General features: G+C 54.1%; 7 protein-coding genes across 7 annotated transcripts; 2 read left to right on the top strand and 5 right to left on the bottom strand.

Moving 5' to 3' along the window:
- Positions 1 to 457: 457 nt before the first annotated feature.
- A1O1_05287 (alanyl-tRNA synthetase) lies at positions 458 to 3,513 on the bottom strand (the record flags this gene model as incomplete). Its single annotated transcript, XM_007726173.1, has 3 exons — positions 458 to 631; positions 736 to 3,353; positions 3,417 to 3,513. 3 exons carry the CDS (start codon positions 3,511 to 3,513, stop codon positions 458 to 460), a joined length of 2,889 nt encoding a protein of 962 aa, XP_007724363.1.
- Positions 3,514 to 4,417: 904 nt separating this feature from the next.
- A1O1_05288 (uncharacterized protein) lies at positions 4,418 to 5,218 on the top strand (the record flags this gene model as incomplete). The annotated part of the gene is made up of 1 exon (XM_007726174.1): positions 4,418 to 5,218. The coding sequence occupies one exon, from the start codon at positions 4,418 to 4,420 to the stop codon at positions 5,216 to 5,218; it is 801 nt and encodes a 266-aa protein (XP_007724364.1).
- Positions 5,219 to 5,466: 248 nt separating this feature from the next.
- On the bottom strand, positions 5,467 to 6,226 carry A1O1_05289 (uncharacterized protein; the record flags this gene model as incomplete). The annotated part of the gene is made up of 4 exons (XM_007726175.1): positions 5,467 to 5,636; positions 5,691 to 5,841; positions 5,915 to 6,043; positions 6,098 to 6,226. The coding sequence occupies 4 exons, from the start codon at positions 6,224 to 6,226 to the stop codon at positions 5,467 to 5,469; spliced, it is 579 nt and encodes a 192-aa protein (XP_007724365.1).
- A 1,656-nt stretch (positions 6,227 to 7,882) lies between these two features.
- On the bottom strand, positions 7,883 to 10,741 carry A1O1_05290 (uncharacterized protein; the record flags this gene model as incomplete). Its single annotated transcript, XM_007726176.1, has 1 exon — positions 7,883 to 10,741. The coding sequence occupies one exon, from the start codon at positions 10,739 to 10,741 to the stop codon at positions 7,883 to 7,885; it is 2,859 nt and encodes a 952-aa protein (XP_007724366.1).
- A 925-nt stretch (positions 10,742 to 11,666) lies between these two features.
- A1O1_05291 (uncharacterized protein) lies at positions 11,667 to 12,956 on the bottom strand (the record flags this gene model as incomplete). Its single annotated transcript, XM_007726177.1, has 1 exon — positions 11,667 to 12,956. The coding sequence occupies one exon, from the start codon at positions 12,954 to 12,956 to the stop codon at positions 11,667 to 11,669; it is 1,290 nt and encodes a 429-aa protein (XP_007724367.1).
- Positions 12,957 to 14,355: 1,399 nt separating this feature from the next.
- A1O1_05292 (uncharacterized protein) lies at positions 14,356 to 16,448 on the bottom strand (the record flags this gene model as incomplete). The annotated part of the gene is made up of 4 exons (XM_007726178.1): positions 14,356 to 14,856; positions 14,914 to 15,331; positions 15,387 to 15,537; positions 15,593 to 16,448. The coding sequence occupies 4 exons, from the start codon at positions 16,446 to 16,448 to the stop codon at positions 14,356 to 14,358; spliced, it is 1,926 nt and encodes a 641-aa protein (XP_007724368.1).
- Positions 16,449 to 17,491: 1,043 nt separating this feature from the next.
- On the top strand, positions 17,492 to 18,574 carry A1O1_05293 (uncharacterized protein; the record flags this gene model as incomplete). Its single annotated transcript, XM_007726179.1, has 1 exon — positions 17,492 to 18,574. One exon carries the CDS (start codon positions 17,492 to 17,494, stop codon positions 18,572 to 18,574), a length of 1,083 nt encoding a protein of 360 aa, XP_007724369.1.
- Between the last annotated feature and the right edge of the window lie 386 nt (positions 18,575 to 18,960).

An 18,960-nucleotide genomic window follows, 5' to 3' on the forward strand; every position in this document is an offset into this window, starting at 1 on the left:
GGCTTAGTGTCTGTCTGTACTGTAGCTATTTACCATTCTTCCCGCTCGACGCCCATGAGTAGGATCAAAGAGATCTTTCTAGTGTTTGACCATTCCCCTCCACCATAGTGAGATAGCGACGAAGAAGGAATGCCACCGACCCAGACGCTGAACCAGAACCAGAACCAGATTCAGAACCTTAATTTGACCGTCACAGCAGCCCAGCCGGATCTAGACAGGACACGCGTCCGAAGCAAAAAGCCTCTGTATGGGTATGCGGAAGCGCGACTGTCGAAAACAGCACCGCTGGTCCAATGTCGGGCCACTAACACAACGGTGAGTGCAGCAAGCAACAGCCACACGAACCAGCCTCAAGCAGATCCTGCTTGGATCTATGCTCCTGGCTCGAGGCAAGGCAGGTCACGAAGAAAGTCACAGATTCGCATCATGCGTCACCATTCTTCAGGCAACAAGGGTATCACAGCTTGAACTTCTCCAACAGCTCAGTCGCAGCAGTCACCGCCTCGTCGACTTTCGCCGGTTCTGTCCCTGTACCGATAGCAACAGGGGCTTTCCCACCAGCCTTGCCACCTACCAATTTCGACACGGTGGCAGACCAGTCTGCCGGCGTCAGTCCGGCTTTGGTATGAGCCTGGAATACAGACAGAATATTAGCATGCGTAGCTCCACTACTCGACCCAACCATAACAACAAGGAGTTCTTCAACCAAACCACAACTCGACTGAATCGACTTACCTGACTGACAAAACACCCGTGGAACACTTTTCCCTCGGCATCCTTCTCATCGGCAACCAGGATATAGACACTCTTATCCTTGATCTTGGTCTGCACATGTTTGATGACGTCCGGAATGATCTTGGGGTTCCCACCAATCGGCAGCTTCAACACCGCGCCTGATGCTTTGTCGTTCTTCGCAAAGAACTCGGTGATGGTATCGATGGCTTTCTTGGTTTCTTCCTTCTGGAACTTCTTCTGCTGGTCGAGGATCTCCTTGCTGATCTTGGCGAATCGGTCGCGGAACTGGGATTTCTTCAGCGCCGAGATCGACAAGGTGCTCAACTCCAGCTGGACGGCTTTGGATTCTTGTTCCTTGGCGGGTCCGAACGGCATCTGTTCCAGATGGTCGAGTTTCTTTTCGAACTCGTTCGCCGCGCGTTGGACGGCGTGGGCATCTTCACCGGTGACGGCAATGATTCGGCGGATACCCTTGGCAATCCCGCCTTCCTCGAGGATGACAAGATCTTTGATGTCCCCGGTGCTCTTGACGTGAGTGCCACCGCAGAACTCGATGCTGACCGTTCGCCATCGCTCGTCCTTGACATTCTTTAGGATTTCATCCACCTCAACGCCCACCGAGACCACCCGCACAGGGTCTGGATACGTCTCGCCAAAGACGGCACGGACGCCGGTAATCTCCCGGGCGATGACCAAAGGCACTTCTTTGCCGTACACGGGGCAATTCTGTCTGATGTACTCGGTCGAGATCTCCTCAACCTTCTTCAAGTCCGCATCTGACACGGCCGCCTTGTGGCTGAAATCGAACCTCAGCTTTTCCGGAGCGACCAGAGATCCTTTCTGGTCCACACCGTCTCCGAGAACTTCCCGCAGCGCGAAGTTGAGAACGTGCGTCCCGGTATGATTGTTTCGGATCGGCCACCTCCTTAATTCGTCGTACTCGCAAATCGCCACATCGCCCGTCGAGAAATGGCCGTATTTCATGTACCCCGTATGCAGCACGTAGCCCGCATAAAGCTGCACATTTTCCACATCAAGCTCGGCCTGTCCATCAATGACGATCCGGCCAGTATCATTTTCTTGACCACCTTGCTCGGCATAGAAGTTGGTCTTGTCGAGGATGATTCCGATCTGTTCACCCTCCGGGATATTCCGGGTGTCCTCATGGAACTTTTTGGCGTGGTAGATGGCCTGGATGGTCCCATTGATGTTCTCGCGTCCGAATTTGGCACTGTCATCGGTCTTGGTCACACCGGGCATCTTCTCCAATTCGCCGAGATCGTGCACATCCAGCTTGAGCAGGTCGCTCGCGGCCTTCTTTTCTCCTTTACTAGCTTCCTTCGCTTGCAGTCTGGCCGTCTCGAACTCGTTGTCGTCAATAGTGAGATGTCTCTCTTCGGCCATGAGCCTTGTCAAGTCCACCGGGAAGCCAAAGGTGTCGTACAGTCTCCAGACGTCGGCACCATGCAGCTTCTTCAGCCCTTGGGCCTGGCTTTTCTGAGCGTACACTTCAAATTGCCGCTCGCCACGATCCAGGGTTTTGGCAAAGGAGATTTCCTCCTCATCCAGAATTTCCTTGACTTCTTCCTCCTTCGCAACAATTTCCTTGAACATGCCGCCCATCTGCGCCACCAGCGTTGGCACGATCTTGGAGAAGAAGTTGCCAATCTCGACATTGAAGTATTTTCGGGCATATCGGGCACCCCGTCGCAGCACTCTTCGCACCACATAGCCCCGTCCTTCGTTGTTGGGAATGCCACCGTCACTGATGGCAAAAGTCAACATCCTGACATGGTCCGCCACGACTCGGTAGGCGGTATCGACGCCATCCTCGTCCTCGTCTCCGAATTTGCCAGCGTATGGTCGAGCATCAGTGATTTCCTGGATTCGATCGAACAGAGGCGTGAAAACATCGGTATCGTAGTTCGACGGCTTGTCCTGGAGCACACTGACCAGTCGTTCGAACCCCATACCCGTGTCGACATGTTTGTTGGGAAGCGGCCGCAGACTCTTGTCAGGCTCTCGATTGTACTGGATGAACACGTTGTTCCAGATTTCCAAGACATTAGGGTCATCCTGGTTGACGAGACTGGCGGCATTCCGACCACCAATACGATCGTAGTGGACTTCCGAACAAGGTCCACACGGGCCCTGATCACCCATTTCCCAGAAGTTGTCCTTCATGTTTCCCGGCAGGATGTGGTCTTCCGCAACGCCGACGCTCTTCCACAGCTCCTTGGCTTCAATGTCCGGTTCCAACCCCCCAGCCTCGTTGCCCTCGAAGTAGGTGACGTACAATCGATCCGGGTCGAGTCCGAACTCTTTGGTCAACAACTCCCACGAGTAAGTGATGGCCTCTTTCTTGAAGTAGTCTCCGAACGACCAGTTGCCCAACATCTCGAAAAAGGTATGGTGGTAGCTGTCTTTACCCACGTCGTCGAGATCGTTGTGCTTGCCGCCCGCACGTATGCATTTCTGCGAGTTGACCGCCCGCTTTAATTGGCCCTCTTTGCTCGTAGGATCGACGGTGCCCAGGAAAATAGGCTTGAACTGGTTCATTCCGGCATTGGTGAAGAGAAGCGTCGGATCAGATAGGGGGACCACAGGGGAGGATTTGACTGTTAATTCACCACCCGGTCAGCAAAAACTGCGCAAAGCAGCTCGTGCGAGAGTATACTCACCGAAAGTGTGTCCGCGGTCTTCGAAGTACTGCAGAAAGGTATCTCTGACCTTGGTGGCAGTCCATTGCTGCGGAACTCCCGATGTTGTCGACGCCATTCTTAAAGTTGTGTGCTGCCGCACTTTGGTTGTGCGCAGAACAGTGGCAGTCGATAAGTCTCGAAGGAGGGGTCCTCGGCTACTGCAATTTCTGGCAGGAAAATCAATATGCGCCAGACACGAATGCGTCCGCTTTGTAGAGGGCTCCTGGACAAGTGTGCGCAGGGCCGGAGTGAATCGTCGGTGAGGGTCGTGAGTCAAGCCAGAATTTCTGAATCGGGGAACGCGAGTAGCAGTGGTAAAAGTCGCAGTGATAGGCGGCGAGGTGTGGTGGACCAATGCTGGTGGTGCTGGTCGTGGTGCTGTGGTCGAGGAGAAGCGCAGTCTGCCACTGGCAGTAGAAGTGGCAGCTCTCCAACTCGCCGCAGCTGCTCCGCTGCACTGGCAGCCTCTTCGCATCCAATTCACCTGGATCCCTCGCTGTTCTCGTAGTTTCCAGACCTAACAGAACCACCTCCCCAGGCCGATCGATCGCGACGCTCAACACTTCCCACTCCTTTTATATGTATCAATTCGCCGAAGAGTCCGAGGGCGTCTTATCCAGTTCACGACATCGACAAGAATGACAAGCCACGTCTCCAACTGCGAACCAAGCTGGGCCCGACGCTGCAGAGAGAAGTAAAGAGGAAAGACGGAAATAATAGTTAGGTACTTTACCCGCAAGCGTTGAACTGCAGTGCCACTCAAAAATTGGAGAAGCCGCACCGGTGCACACCACCTTGTAACGCCTACAACACCTGAATCCTAATTGCGCCCCGCTGTGATCCGTATCCCTACAGAGCGACAGAAGTACCATCTACCTCTCTCTCTCTACCTACCTACCTACCGACCTACCTTCCAAGGTATATTGTACACTTTGCAACACACCTTCTCCTCCGCTTTCATATATGATTGATTACCAGCAATGGCATCCTACGCCACGGCAGAATGGCTGCCGGTGAATGAGCTCCGGAACCATTTCACCGGGAAGCGCAGAGCGGAAGACGACCTGGAATCCCAGTCTAATATATCGTCACATTTCAAGAAACTCCGGCTGAACCAAGCCGTGCCGCACCCTGGCAGTGCATCATTTCCTTCGAGTTCACCGCAGATATCACCTAGCACCACCACCGCCGCCGTCTCATTCCGGCCGGAGAACAGCATTCCTCCCAATGTGGGCGCTGCGACGACCCATCCTTCCACTTCCGCACAATATGACTCCTCCTCCTCCTCCTCTGCACCTTACGTCAAGATGCCTACAATGTCCGATGGGGATTTCATGCCTGTGGACGAGACGCCCACCCGGGTCATCATCAGCAATCTTGACGCCGAGATCGCCCAGATCGAGGCCGACGAGGCCGCCGCTGCGTCGGCCGTCTTTCTGCCGGATATAGACAAGAAGGTGTCCGCCATACCGTCCCGAGTGCTGCGGCATCGGGCGCCCGCCGCGCCGCCGGAGAACCTCAGCAGCGCGTTAGTCTTGTACCGCGAACCGACCAGTATCACTGTTCCGGAGGAGATGGATGCGGTGAGAAAGGCTATCGTCGCAGCCCGCGCCCGGGCCAGGGAGAAACAGGCAGAAGAACTCAGAGAAACACAAAGACAAGAGGCACTGCGCGAGACCGGCGGTACGGCGCCCGAGATTGACCTGGATGATGCAATATACGAAGATACGGCCCCAGCAGACGACGAAGAACTAGATGCAGACGCCATGGAAATTGGATAGAGGATTGACGATGCCAGTATTGAATATGTTGGTCTCCCCAGAGGCCCAGAGGGAAATGATTTGCTATTGCGTACCACAGATACCCATTTGAATTCCAAGTTGTCATACATATACATTAGCCTTGAGGGTCGCCCTGGGTGCTTGTCCGCCAACCACTTTCCATGATTCATGTCCCGTTACTCCATGCTGCGCTTGTCTCGAAATAAACCATATTGTGCTGCACTTGTTCCAAACAACCCATATTGTGATTAACCTCCAACATGAGCTCTGGGAGGCTGACTCGGACCATCAGTGGGCGGTGGGACCGAATAGCCAGCACTCGGCGGTGGCCCGGGTGGCGCGGTGTAGTTCTGATCGGGATCGACCTTGTTTGGAGCGGCGGGGGTGTACGCGGGCACGTAGTCTGGCTCGTTGTAGGCTGTATAATAAGGTCAGATAGATCCAACTCAAGGTCGCACGGGAGAAAACTGACCTGGAGGAGGCGGTCCGTAGGCGGCCATTGGGTATGCCTGACCGTGACCGTAGGCGTAGGGAGACTGTCTGTTTCGGTAGAAAGAGAATTGGTTGGCGTATTGGGGATGTTGCTGCGCGAAGGCCATGCGCTGTCGACGAGGAACAAGCCACTACATCGGTCAAGTTAGTACAGACCCTTCACCCTTCATATTCGCCGGCAACAGCACTGCTGAAGGTACATACCCGATGATATGCTAAAGGAGGAAGACCCTTTCGCATCCGTCTCCTGGCGTGTAGGTAACCTCCGATCAAGTAGACAAACACGAGCACCAAGACGGCCGCAATCACAGCCCATTTGATGGCCTCGGCAGTCTGTCACAGCCAGCCTGGTCAGTGATATTCCGAGTTCAACTAGAATATACGTACCGAACCATACCACCAGTAGTAGTTGTTGGGATTGCCATTATTCCCATTATTGTTGGTGTCGGAATCGGTGTTGGTGTCGGAGTCGGTGTCCGTGGTGAGTTGACGACGGAATATCCTCGGTGTATCCATTGTCTGTATCGTTTATGTCCAGTCCGGATTCTCGAAGATTGTATTTTTGTACCCACGACGGAATGTCTAAGACTGCTCTTCGTTGGATTGCAAACGTGCCAATTGTCTCGGATGGTACTTTGGATGTTGTAGACCACAGTTCTCGATTATGGTCCTCTAAGACCTGGCAGGACTCGTGGTTCTTCCAAAACGTCCTTCGACCGTCCAACGCGACTCTGTAAGATGGTGAACCAAGCCAAGGTCGATGAGCGGTAGATGACCAGTGCAGTGGTACCCTCCAGGATTTCAATGTGTATTCGAGGAAAGAGGACTCGACGTGGAGAGGAGAGAAGGCGACCTTCCGCGTTGACGTGCAGTCAACAACTTGAAGAGAGGCCTGGATTCGACTCGACTTGTGGCGTCTGAGGATGGAAATGAAGTAAGACTTCTGCGTCGTCGTGTCTACCAACAACAGACTGCTCGATGGTTTGGCCTTGTTCTGTGTTAGGTAGGTAGTGTTTGTTGAGCACCACCTGAGGTAGGTAGTATTATGCAATGGGACGCTCAAAGTGAAACTGGGACACCAAGTGCAACGGAGACTGGCCGGGCAGACGGACGCAGGGGGTTGCAGGCACGATAGGCAGCGACGCAGTCGGTTTCTCCTTCAGTTGTCTGAGGGTGGCCAAGCCGGCTGTCAGGTTCGGTTTGTCAAAGTTGTCAGGTGTCAAGCAGTTGTACCACTGCACGGTATACGAGTATATGAGTACCTAGTTATGACGAGCCTCGCACGTAGTTGCAAAGTGTTCAAACGAGAGATCGCAAGCACACGTCGAGGAATATGTGTTCATTCAGAAGATGAAAGGAGCAGAAACAATCCACATCAAACCAACGTAGCAGTGTAGTTACACGTTCACCTGCTCTGTACCTAGAGTATCTACCAAGGCTTGCTGGGTACCCAGAAGTTGGTTGATCGCCCGTCGATTGTTTGGGGGAGAGTGGCGCAGCAACAGGGGAAGTTCTTATGACAAGTACGTACAGAGATAGGCAGCGAGGCAGATGAAGCGTCATGATGGCGATGGATGGCGATGATGCCAGCCAACACAGCGAGTGTTTGAAGCTTGTTTCGGACCCGCTTCACGCATGCATTTGAAACCTGTGCAAAAGGACTCTTGTCGGGATGATATATATATAGAGTATAGGTACCTAGTACATATCTACTACTACTACTACATACCTGGGTACATAGTAGTAGTATACCGACCTAAGGTACCTCGGTATATAGGAACTACTCGTTTTATGTTACTGGTTTATCTAACTCTCTGGTTACATCTATGAAGTACCAGGCACCGAATCACCTCGTTCTAGTATCTATCTCGATGCTCGTAACCTACCTTAGGTAGAGGTAGGTATGCTTTCGAGATACTCTGCACCACCTGCGCCAGGATACTTCATGCTATCAAGTCACCACAGGAAAGGAACAAGAAACGACTTGCCATGACTACCTAGGTACCTAAGGTAGTTCTGTGTTGACTTTTTTGCCTGAAAGTCTAAGGACCAACCGAACACAGAAAAGAGAGAGGCTCAAATTCATTCGGCCCGCTACACTCAAACATGCTCCTAGTATTCAATGCATTTGTCCATTGTCCACGTCCACGCTCACGCTTGCGTCTCCCAATGTCAGTCGGGATCACCCACCACGTCCTCCACCGTGACGTGCCTGTCTTTCGCTGCCGACTGCTCAGAAGATGGACCTGGAGTACGTCGCTCAGAGAGAGCGCTGTCAGACGCGAAAGCAGCGCTGACGTGGCCCTGATTCTCGTCTTCGGCATCGTGTCTGTGGCCATCATCCAATGCAGTGTGGCTGATATCGCCATTCCCTGTTCTCGAAAGACTTGGCTCGGCATCTTCGGCAGTGCTCGCGCCGCTGCCACCATTCACTGGTTGTGTAGTGCTGTTCTCACCATTGCTCATGGCGACACGGCCCCAAGCAGGCAGGCCTTGTCCCCTGGTTTCTGGAGCACCAGGCGAGAACGGCGGCGGTTGCTGGTGTTCTGGAGCTGGCACGGCTGTGTTGGTAGTGGGTAGTAGAGGCATAGAAAACAGAGTAGGTGAATGCTGGGGTTCTTGAGTAGTAGGAGGTACTGCCACATCAGACACGCCTCGATCAACACCGGGAAGGCCAGGTGTGGCTGCCACACTTGCTCCATTCACAGTGGGTTGCACAGTGGTCGAAGCCTCGGTCGGACCACTGGGCTGTTGGTTGCTGTTTTCAGCCGGCCGCTGCAAGGGCGGGAAAAGATGTGCTCCAGCTACTGATAAGGGGTGGTTTTGATGTGCGGGTTGAGGTTGTGGTCGAGGTTGATAATGAGGTTGGGGTTGCTCCTGCAAGCCTTGGGGATGTAGGTGAAAGGTAGCTGTTTGTCCTTGACCGCCTCCATTCAGTCCTGTTGGATGCTGGAATGGCTGAGGCTGCGGAAACCATCCAAAGTGTTGGTTTGGAAACTGTCTCTGCATCATCTCGAGTCCCGCGGCGAGGTTCCGCACCGACGCCGCCGACGCCGGCCGAAGACCCTCAATGGTGGTCGACCGTAGAGGCATGATACTCCATCCTTCCGGTAGTGTGAGGCCTGGCGGCAGCCTGTCGCTTCCTGCGTAGATGACCTCGTGCGGACCGCCGGCCGACAGAAATTGTGTCGTCCGGGCAGCCCGTTGACCGCCACTGGGTTGTGGAGGTGGTGCCGGAGCTGGAGCAGCAGCAAAAGTCGCGGCCGGATTGGCGCCCGGTGCTTCTGTATTCGCATGATCCAGAGTCTCCCCAGGTCTGATGTTTCTCAGTCGCTGCATCTCCGCCTGCATCGACCGGAGCACACTGAGTTCGGCCGAGTTGTGCGCAAGCTCGTGCATCTCACGATCAAGCTGGCCACGCAAGGCGTCAAGCTGTTCTTGGGTCGTCATATCCTGCGCTTCTCCTGTACGCTGACGCCGAGCACCAGTCTGCCATCGATATCCAATACCAAATTGACGAGGAGCATTGACATCGTCACCCGCAGGACCTGGAGCCTGGCCGGGGCCCCCGGCCTGCCGCACTTCCTCCAACTGTTGCTGCAGATCTTCGAACATATTGTTCCCTCTGACGGCGCCAACACCAATTCGGAGCGGTCCAAACTGGTACACCCGTGGGCCTTGTCTACCCGCCGGTCGAGCCTGCCCGTCTCCTCCTCGCGCACCTCCGGGTTGACCGGCCGCTCCCGCGTCACCTCGGGCCCTCCCACTCCGGACCACATTTGCTCTGCAAGTGGGACAGATCTGTTGCCTTTCGAGCCAACTCCTCAGACAAGAAAAGTGCAGGACGTGTCCACACGGTAGTTTCTTGGGCCGCATCCGCTCCGCCACCGGAGTACCCCGAGGGCGTGGTTGACCAGGCTCGGCGACTGGGGGTTGATATGGCCGCATTTCCTCCCTGCATATTATACAGACATCTTCTCGGCCAATATCTTCCTCCGTCGCGTCTGGATACCGCGCATTCATGTCCCTGGTCGCGGCTCGGTATTTAATGAAGTCGGAAATTCGTTTCAGGAACGACCGCATCGTCAAGAAAACGTCCCGCAAAATGTGTATGGGTAGACCGTAGAACACAAGGAGGATGAAGAAGAATGTCAGGTAAATGACGAGCTTGAAGAAGTCCGTGGTGAGGTTCAGGTAGAACATGTAACGGCCCTTCTCCTCCCAGCCTTCCACCTCCACCTCATTCTCGTCCACCGGTTGGTTGAAGACGTCCTCGGACACCTGCTCCAGAGTTCGTTGTGTCGGCGTCGGTGTCGTCGGGGTGTCCGCATCACTGGCGGTGACCACGGCATTCTGCGCCTCCTGGAACTCCGCCACAGCTGTCTGCACTCTCTCCCTCTTGATCTCTTCGATGCGGAGTCTCTTTTGTTCGCGGACGATGCCGATTTCCACCAGGTCAATGGCATACCTCATCGCAGTGCTGATACTCATGACGGACAAGACGGCAAACTCGAAACCAAACATGACCATCATGTCTGGCCGAGCCATCCTCATGACCTGTTTGACCACGTATTCGAGCATGGTCAGGTCGAAAGCGACGCTCAACCCGAGACTCAAAGCGAGCCGTGTATGGAACAGCCGTGGATTGCGCGGTGGTTGCTGCTCCAGCACTTCAACTCGGCCCTCGCCGATCCAGCCCCAGACCTTGCCCGTCAAGAGGGCAAAGAACATGGCGAGGAAGGGGAGGCCTACTTCGCCTCGGAAGACGGTCATGGCCAGACATGTTTCGGTCACGGCGAACCATGCTTTCTCATACAGCTGTTCAATCTCGATCGGCCGAAGGCTGCCATACAGGAGTTTCTGTAGTCCGAGGAGGAAGGTGCAGGCGACGACGAAGAGCAGGTTGGTCAGGATCATGAGGTTGGCAGAGGACTGCGAGAGGTAGACGGCGGCCGAGTAGAAGTTCGGGCGCTGCGTGAGAGCTTTGAGAATGACCCCCGCGGCCAGGGCAGTAGACGCCTGCGATCTCATGTTAGTCCATACACTCTCAGACACACCCTCTGGTCGCCATGGATCAGCGCAATGTCATAACTTACCCCGGCGTAAGCGGTCCATCTCATCCTCATCCTGACAGGCATTGTCGCTGTTGGTTGGTTGCGAAACACGCGAAACAGGCTTGTCGCTCGCTCAGAGTTATCGACGTTGGACTTGGATGATCGGGGCCATCCCTATACGCGGATGACGAGGTAGAAATGAGGATCAGTGAATGATCCCACTCCTAGTCACAAGACAGACATTCGAGGGACTGACGTGATAACCAAATGAAGACAGAAGACAGGAAGTGCAGTTGGCATCAGTCTAGCTGGTGGATGGTGCAGTGGAGGAACGACAAAGGTGTTCAGTTTCCTGATTATCACAGGCACCAAGTTACAAGCAACTTGGAGTTCAAGTTGGTTACAAACCACCACCAGCAGCAGCAGCAACGTACTACTGACTGACTGCACCGTGTTCTGTTCGTCTCCAACTTGAATCCTCCTCCGCAGACAGGAAATGGCGTCACACGAGCGAGAGTGCAATTTATCCATCGACCACACCGTCGCAGTATCACCTCTTCTCTATTGCTGTATCGCCTCAAAGTTCCACTACTAGAGTGCTGTAATATCTGTTTACTATGTACCGTTATGTCCCAGAGATCTAATGCATGTCTATCACCTTCACCTCACTCTTATGATGTGTTGGTAACAATCTGCCTATGCCAGCTTCATGCTGACAGCCAGCCAAACTCCAGACGCCAATGCCTCATCAGGTCGAGCCCGTCCCAGAAACGCAGACAGTCGCTGACACTGATATGCTCTTTTGTACTTTTGCCATAATTTGCACAAGACCAAGTCCTGTCCCATCAAATGCCCAGTCCCAGATGCCCGTGGGTGATTCCAATCGCCATGCTCAATCGGCCTCAATAGCCATCGCCCTCTTTCCAAGTGCGTCCATCGCTTTCCGCTCGGATTTTGGCGTCAGTCCCTCTCTGGATGGCTTCCGTTCTCCTGTGTTCGAGGTCTGCCGACAGCTCTCGAATGAGCGTGGCCAACTGCTCTTTCTGCCCAAATGCCGGAACCTGTACATCTCCCGCCTCGATTCCTTGCAGCTTGCCATCTTTTCGGTAAGCCTCAATCTCTTTGGCCTTGTCTTCCCACTCACGAAGCTCGGTCTCGGCGTTTCTCATGTGATGCCTGATCTCGAACCATTTGTCGAAGGTTTCCTCGGACTCGAAACAGACGCCGAACCCGTCACAGTAGCAGGTGCGTTGGTTGGGACAGAAGGTGCTTTCATCGGTGAATATCACTTGCCAGAGGTACTCGAAGATTCTACCACTCATTGTATCCCTGATCTGAGACCTCAAGAGCCAATCTCGAAAATGCAAGTACCGCTCTCGTGGCTGCTCCCGGATCTTGTCGCGACTCAATGCGAATTGAGAACAGCAGGGTTGAGCTAGGACATTGGGGATAGGTTTGAGCGGGAACAGCTCGGCCCAGGCATCCGCCATCAGGGATTGCTCCAGTTTTTCTCGATCTTCTTCGATTTGGCCGGGATGAATCCATTCCGGACAGCCAGGCATCCAGTGGCAGCGCATATTCATGTATCCCTGTCGCTGCACCCGCTCACTGCTGAGCCGTTGGATCATTTCCGAGGCGTCGAAGTTCAACAGGTCGTCGTTATGCCAGGCGTAGCGATGCGCGTGCATGAAAATACTGACATCGGGCAGGTTGTCGTAGTTGTCCAGGATGTATGTCAGATAGACCATGACTTCGTGGCCTTTGTTTTTGGGGGTATGCAAAGGAGCATTTGGATCGTCGGCGACATATATCTGCTTGGTGATGCCCGGGCCCAGGTCCACTTCATCTAACCACTCGACACTTTCCTTCATCGTCCGTGCCATGACCAGACTCCGAGTGAAGTTCGCTTTGGGAGGTCTGCTCGTCGGAACAACTGAGCCTCCCGACTCGGATGGTCCGGCATCAGCTGGTGGTTTCGAGGCATGAGGATACTCTGGCTGTGAGGTGGTTGAATTCTGTGACCCGACATCCTTGTCCGCAGTATTGAAATAGTCTCCCAGACCAATGACCTGAGGAACGGTGCTGCGCAAGGAGTTGACTGTGATGGAAGCACTGGCCGAGCGATAGTAAATCAACAGACTAAGGAGGGTCGCCACAGCAAGGCAGACGACAGCACGCCTTGCGTGGAGCATGGCCGAGATATGTACAAAAAATTGGTTGCCACCGAGAACTCATTCGACAATCACTGTTGAATATGCGGAGAGGGTGTCATGGGTCGGCCACTGCCTGTGTCCGGTCGTCCTCAGGCGTGAGGTTGTTGAATGGAATAAGACTCTCCCGTGCTCTTCTCTCCTTTCACGTTGAACAGAGTCACAACCCAACGGATGTGACCACAATCGCTGCGGTGGTCCAAAAGGCACCATGGAATCCAGTCGAAGGACTGAAGAAAAAGGAAAGAGAACCAGTCAGCTCGAAATGTGGTGTATTTTTAGTGTTGGAAAAGGGATGATCAAACAGACATCCTGGTATGGGGTCGAGATGTCCTGCGAGGTAGTAGGCTAGGCACTCACCCAAAGGAAGATGCAAGACGCTCAAAAACAGGGACTCGGATCGTCAATAGCGTTTACAGAGTATGTTCTTCCGGGTCTCACACAAACAAAACTGCTCCCTGGACAAAGGACATTGGCCGACATGCAGCTCCACAGTCGTCGTCGATGAAACACACGGCTTTGAGCCCACTGCCGGCCTGAGCAGGAGCGATGACGAATTCAGGATGCGTCTGTAGCTGTGGTAGTGGTAGGTGGTAGGTGGTTTTGCCGCTCCAGGTCCCTCCCGTCCCCCAGTATCATGCTATAGGGCCGTGCGGCGTGCAATCGACTCCGCCTGGTGGGGAAAAGAGGGAGACTGATAGACAGGAGAATGAGACAAAAGAGACGCGTGGAAGAGCAAAACTTGGTCCCTGTCGCTGTCAGATGTCAAGGTTCTCAATGTTGACGCTGTCAACAATCCCAAAATCAGATCATGACAGGGGTTTGACGGGTGGCTGACTGCAGTGCCGCAGGAAGACAGAAGAAAAGCTTAGCACGACGTGGCTTGCAGTGCAAGTGCCATACTACTAACCTTCGAAGGCAGTTACAGAGTGCAGCAGGTGTGCCTGTTATCTTATGTACAGTACCTGTAGGTACCAAAGGGTGGCAGAGCCCTTGCAGTGATGGGTATCAGTATATCGTCATTTCATGTCAGGGCAAGTCATATTGGTCATTGTGAGGGTTGGAAAGGCCATCATGTTCGCTTGGTGGGTAAGATACAGGTATTTACTGTGGTACCGAATGGACCTCCCACTCAATATTTCTATTCAAGACCCCTGACACGGCGTGAGCATCGCATACAACCAGGCTTTTCGATGCCAGATAGATACTCTGTAATGTTCCCAAACCATCGTCCTGTATACAAAACCCACCCCGTGCACGCCTCTCGCTCAAAAGCATCGATGGTCTTCCCTAAAATAAATACAATTATAAAGGTATCTGTGCCGTCATCAACAAGCTGAGTTGACGATGCTGGCACATGTCGAATAACATTCCACCCTCCTTACCCGATCCTGAAGCTCGTCACACTGCCAGAACCACTCGCCAGACTGCCGCCGCTCTGTCCGTCGTAAGCTGTGCCGTTGGCTTGGGAGGATCTGACATGACTCGAGGGCTGTCCACGATAGCCACTAACAGGAGTCCGGCTCCTGTCTGCGTCGGGCGTGGCTACGGTCGGCGGGACGCGTCCGGACGGCCACCTTTCAGGGCCGGTCTTTTGGTCGTCGTCAACAATGACCACCATCCACACTCCGATCTGGCCTCCATTGCCCACCAGGGGCGTGCAATGGATCCATTTGTTCTTACCTTGATCATCGCTTCGTGTGATCCAACGTACTTTCGCCGTCACTCCTCTGCCCTCGGCGAAGGCGGCCGTCAGCTCCTCCCGCACACGATTGGAGCCGCCGATCTTGTTCAAGAATGGCGACTGAAGAACACCGGGAAGTCTTTGCGAAGGGCTGGCAAACAAGATCCGTAACGAAGGATACGGTCGTACCAGCATATACTGCGGGGAGAACAGGTCAATACGCGGATGGACCGAGGTGCCCGCGGTGAAACTTACATGTTGGTAGATGCCACTGAGTTTGCCATTGATGCTGCCAGACGAAGCCGTCAATGTATCTGGATCTTTGAGCAGCAACCGTGGCTGGTGGGAGGCCACGCTTTCCGAATCGTCTTCCATCACTTCGCGATGCATCTTCCCACCATGGCGGCGGATGGTGTTCAGCTCGCCTTGGTTGAGCATCTCACTCAACTCGCGCAGTTCGTCGTTCTTCTCGGGAGACGGCTTCTCCGGCAGAGGCGGGTCTTCACCCCTGGCGCGCAGGTCGACTAGCCTCTGCAGCGATTCCATCTCTGCACAGTCCTTGACGAGCCCGCTGACATCAACTTGCGCGCCGATGTAATATCGAACCACGCCGCGGCTGTCGGCCAGAGGCGCGATCATCAGCAGGTTCACGAACGGCGACCCATCTCGGCGACTGTACCCTGTCAGTATCCGACGGCATCCCGCACTGCATGGGCGGTGGCACGTACTAGTTCAGCAGGACCTCCTGGTGTTGTTTCCCGGTCTGGACTGCCTCCTTCAACCTCCTCACGCTGTGTGGGTTGGTCATCGGCCCTTGTAGGAACCTGCAGTTTCGACCGAGAACATAATTCAGCCCATACTGGGTGGTACGATTGAATTCTGCCGACAATTAGATGTCTGTTTGTACATGGTAACATTTCGAGACCCAGCCGACCTTCAGAAGTAAAGACAATGGGATTGTCGTGCCTTGCCGGATCCGTCAGACAGAACACCTCCGCCAACCCGTCCGAAGCCTCCCGCAGGTGAGGCGACAGAGCCCCCGTGACCCTGGCAGTTATGCTAGCAGTAACAATCTGAACATATTGGTGTGTGATATAGGCCGGCAGTTCTTCCGCGACCAAGACATCAAAAGCTTTGTATGCCCTCTCTTCCAACGACGTGTTGATGGTCGGTTTGACCGGCTTGAGAGTGAAGTCCAATCCCTCGACAGGGTCGAGTCCTTCACAGATGGCGTTCGCGTAATGTATGGCTCGCAACGATTTGAGAGAATCAAGATAGTGGACGAGGAGGGGTACGGACTGTGGTCGATGCACGCCGAGGAAGGACGTGAATTTGAAAAGGAAGGTGGGCTCGGCGAAGATGACTTGTAGATGACCTCTGGAAAAGAGTGCCTGCGTCTGCTTTTCCAAGGAGAATTGCTCTTTATAACCTGGCGGTGGCGGTGAGACGAGATCGAACGAAGCGGGATCGTCCTCCAGCACCGGCTCTAGGCGGTCGCCGTTGTCCAGCTGTCCATTGTCTAGTTGACCATTGGTTTGTAGTCGAGGTAACTCTTTCTGTGCCCCGTCGAGTCCATTCACAGAAGCCAAAGTACTCGCAGGCATATCTTGTTCCTGCTGGAGCGCGCGCAGCAGTTCCTCGGTCGAGTATGTTACCGAGGGGTCTGGGGAATCGCGGTCAGACAAAAGGCCCCGGGCCGACAACGACGGTTGCGTGTGGACATCGTGGGGATGATGCGAGGCTGAGGAGAGGACAGGCGACTCGTCGATGACAGATGATGCAGTGATCATGTCCGATGTGCACCGATCGAGCGAATGTTCAAGTTCCTGTACATAGGGTTCTCAGGCTTGGTCACTGCGAGAGACGACGCACGTCAAGTTGCCTTCGAGCCAGTGGCATGGGCAGCCGACTTTGACGCGAACAACGGGAGCCAGATGATGACGGGTCGATGGCAAGTCAAATCAGAGAAAGCCTCAAGCTCCAGTTGGATCGATCGTGGCTAAAGGTCGGGATGCGGTCTGTGGCAGCGGTCAGGGACTGTGTGAAGTATCTCGGTAGCAGTCCAGTCGGCGAACATAAGACTGAACATAGAACAGATCACGGCCGATGGGAACAGCAAGAGAACGAGAGAACGAGCGGTGATGAGGAACACCTAGCAGTCTGCTCCCCATGCAAGGTCTCGATCAAGGTGATCGCAGGCTACGATGAGGAGAGGGACGGGGTCGTTGTCCCGCATATTATTTCCCTACCATAGAAGTTATTACCTACTAGTACGTAGTACTATACAGTGATAGGTACGCCAGGAGCAAGTCTCACTCCAGGCACTAGATTTGATCTGCCCGCCAGGCGCATCTCTGAATCTCGCTTGAATACTACGCAGTACTATGTGACCGCCATTGACCTCCCCGGCTATATGCAGTCGGCGCAGCCACCAGGCGTAAGGAGATGTTCTTTTATTCTGTTGGCAACAGGCTTCTCTCACGATCCCGTCCACTTCCGTTGCAGCTGTCAATTAATCATGATGTTCTCATTCTAACAATGTCGCTTCCTGTCGACTGCAAAGATCATTGACGTCACCAAGAACTCAAGGCCACAGGCGTACAATTTGAACGCCTGCAACGCGCAACGCGGTTCTCGCGACGCGGGACGGCGTTGACCTTGACCTTGACCTTGACCATGAAAGCAAGGATAACTGCTATCATTGCTACAAGGATCAATCTACAGCTGCTGTACTCTGAGTAGGTCCAATCTGTTTGTTTTTCCTGCATCTCCGTGTCTCGTTTCGCTCTAGCCCCGACTCCCACGGCGCATCTACACAACCCAAGTGGCTACGATGTCCGTACCTGTCGGCCTCGAAGCGCAGCGCCTGAAGAACCTGCAACAGAAGCAAAGACTGCTAGAAGAACTCAATCTCAATCTCAATCTCCACTCGGAGCCCACCAGATCCAGATCCAGATCCAGATCGACCAGGATCGATGAACCGGAAATACCACAACGCGGCAAACGACGGCGTCTGAACCCCTCCACGTCCACTTCCACTTCCACTTCCTTACCATCAAGGACCTCTGCAAGGATAGCAGCTAGCGGCACCAGGGTATCATACACCGAAGAGCGACATGAGACTGCTCCGGAGCCCGCTCTCAAGGCGAACAGGATACCACAGACATCCAAGCGAAAGCATACCATATCCAGCCGACTTCAACAGCAACCATCACCACCACCACCACCATATGCCGAATCGGACCTGTCCACCCTCCTGGATCGATACAACAACTGGACCCCCACGGCCCCAGAGCCCACCCTATTTCCTGACGGCACATACCAATTCCCATCGCACCCGACGTTCAAGCCAAACAAATCCCCCCTGTCGATATTGCTCGAGGGCGCTTTTGGCGGCCACTACTTCTCCCCCTGGCACAGCCGCACACTCGGCCTGACCCTCCAAGGCGACCACCAGAAAACGCTGCCGGCGGCGTGGCTGGCCCAGCTCCAGCCCGTGACAAAGTATCTGACGTCGCCGATCTACGATGCCTCGCTGAACAGGTACGGGGTGGTATGTGGCCAGACGCTGACGCAGTGGGAAGATGCCGGGTGGATCAATTTCACCCATGACCCTCGCGGCTGGTTTGAGTGGTATATTCGCTTTTGGCTTGGCCGCCGGTGCGAGGATGGCGAGGACGAGAGACAGGTCGGGAGGTGGGTGAGGTGTGTTGGTCCGAGGGGGAGGTGGAAACGCCTTTTGTTGAAGAAATATGTCGAGCTGGGGGTCAGAAGTATCTTCGACGACGATTTCGACGGCGATGGTGATGGTAGCAAAAATGTCAGCCCCGTCATGCATCAGACTTGTCATCATTGGGCATATCAGGTCACCCAGGAGGATTTGGATGATGCCTGGAGGGAGAGGAGAGGAACATAAGCAGGGTCGGATCTGAGAACCCTCAACAGCATACTGGTATATTGATCGAGATATAGAGAGCACGGACAGAAACTGAATAGGACTATGATATCGGAATGACATTATGATATGCGAAACTTTTGAGGGAGTGGACCAAGCACATTATGGCCTTATTGCTGACCAGGCTACCAGTCGCCCGACACCCGCTATCTAAGCTATGGCCCGGGTATACAGAAAATCGTCCCCATTCCATCCCTAAGCAGTACCAGCATCAGTTATCATGCTGGGAATCACACTGCATTTAGGGCCGAGTCAGCGAGACCTGTCAGAGTCGTCGTAACATGTCGCCTGTTGGCGGCAACACCTGTCCTGTGAGCCATCTTTCACTTAGCCTGTGGGGGTGGGGG

The sequence above is a fragment of the Capronia coronata genome, assembly GCF_000585585.1.
Source record: "Capronia coronata CBS 617.96 chromosome Unknown acBCG-supercont1.4, whole genome shotgun sequence".
NCBI lineage: Eukaryota > Fungi > Ascomycota > Eurotiomycetes > Chaetothyriales > Herpotrichiellaceae > Capronia > Capronia coronata.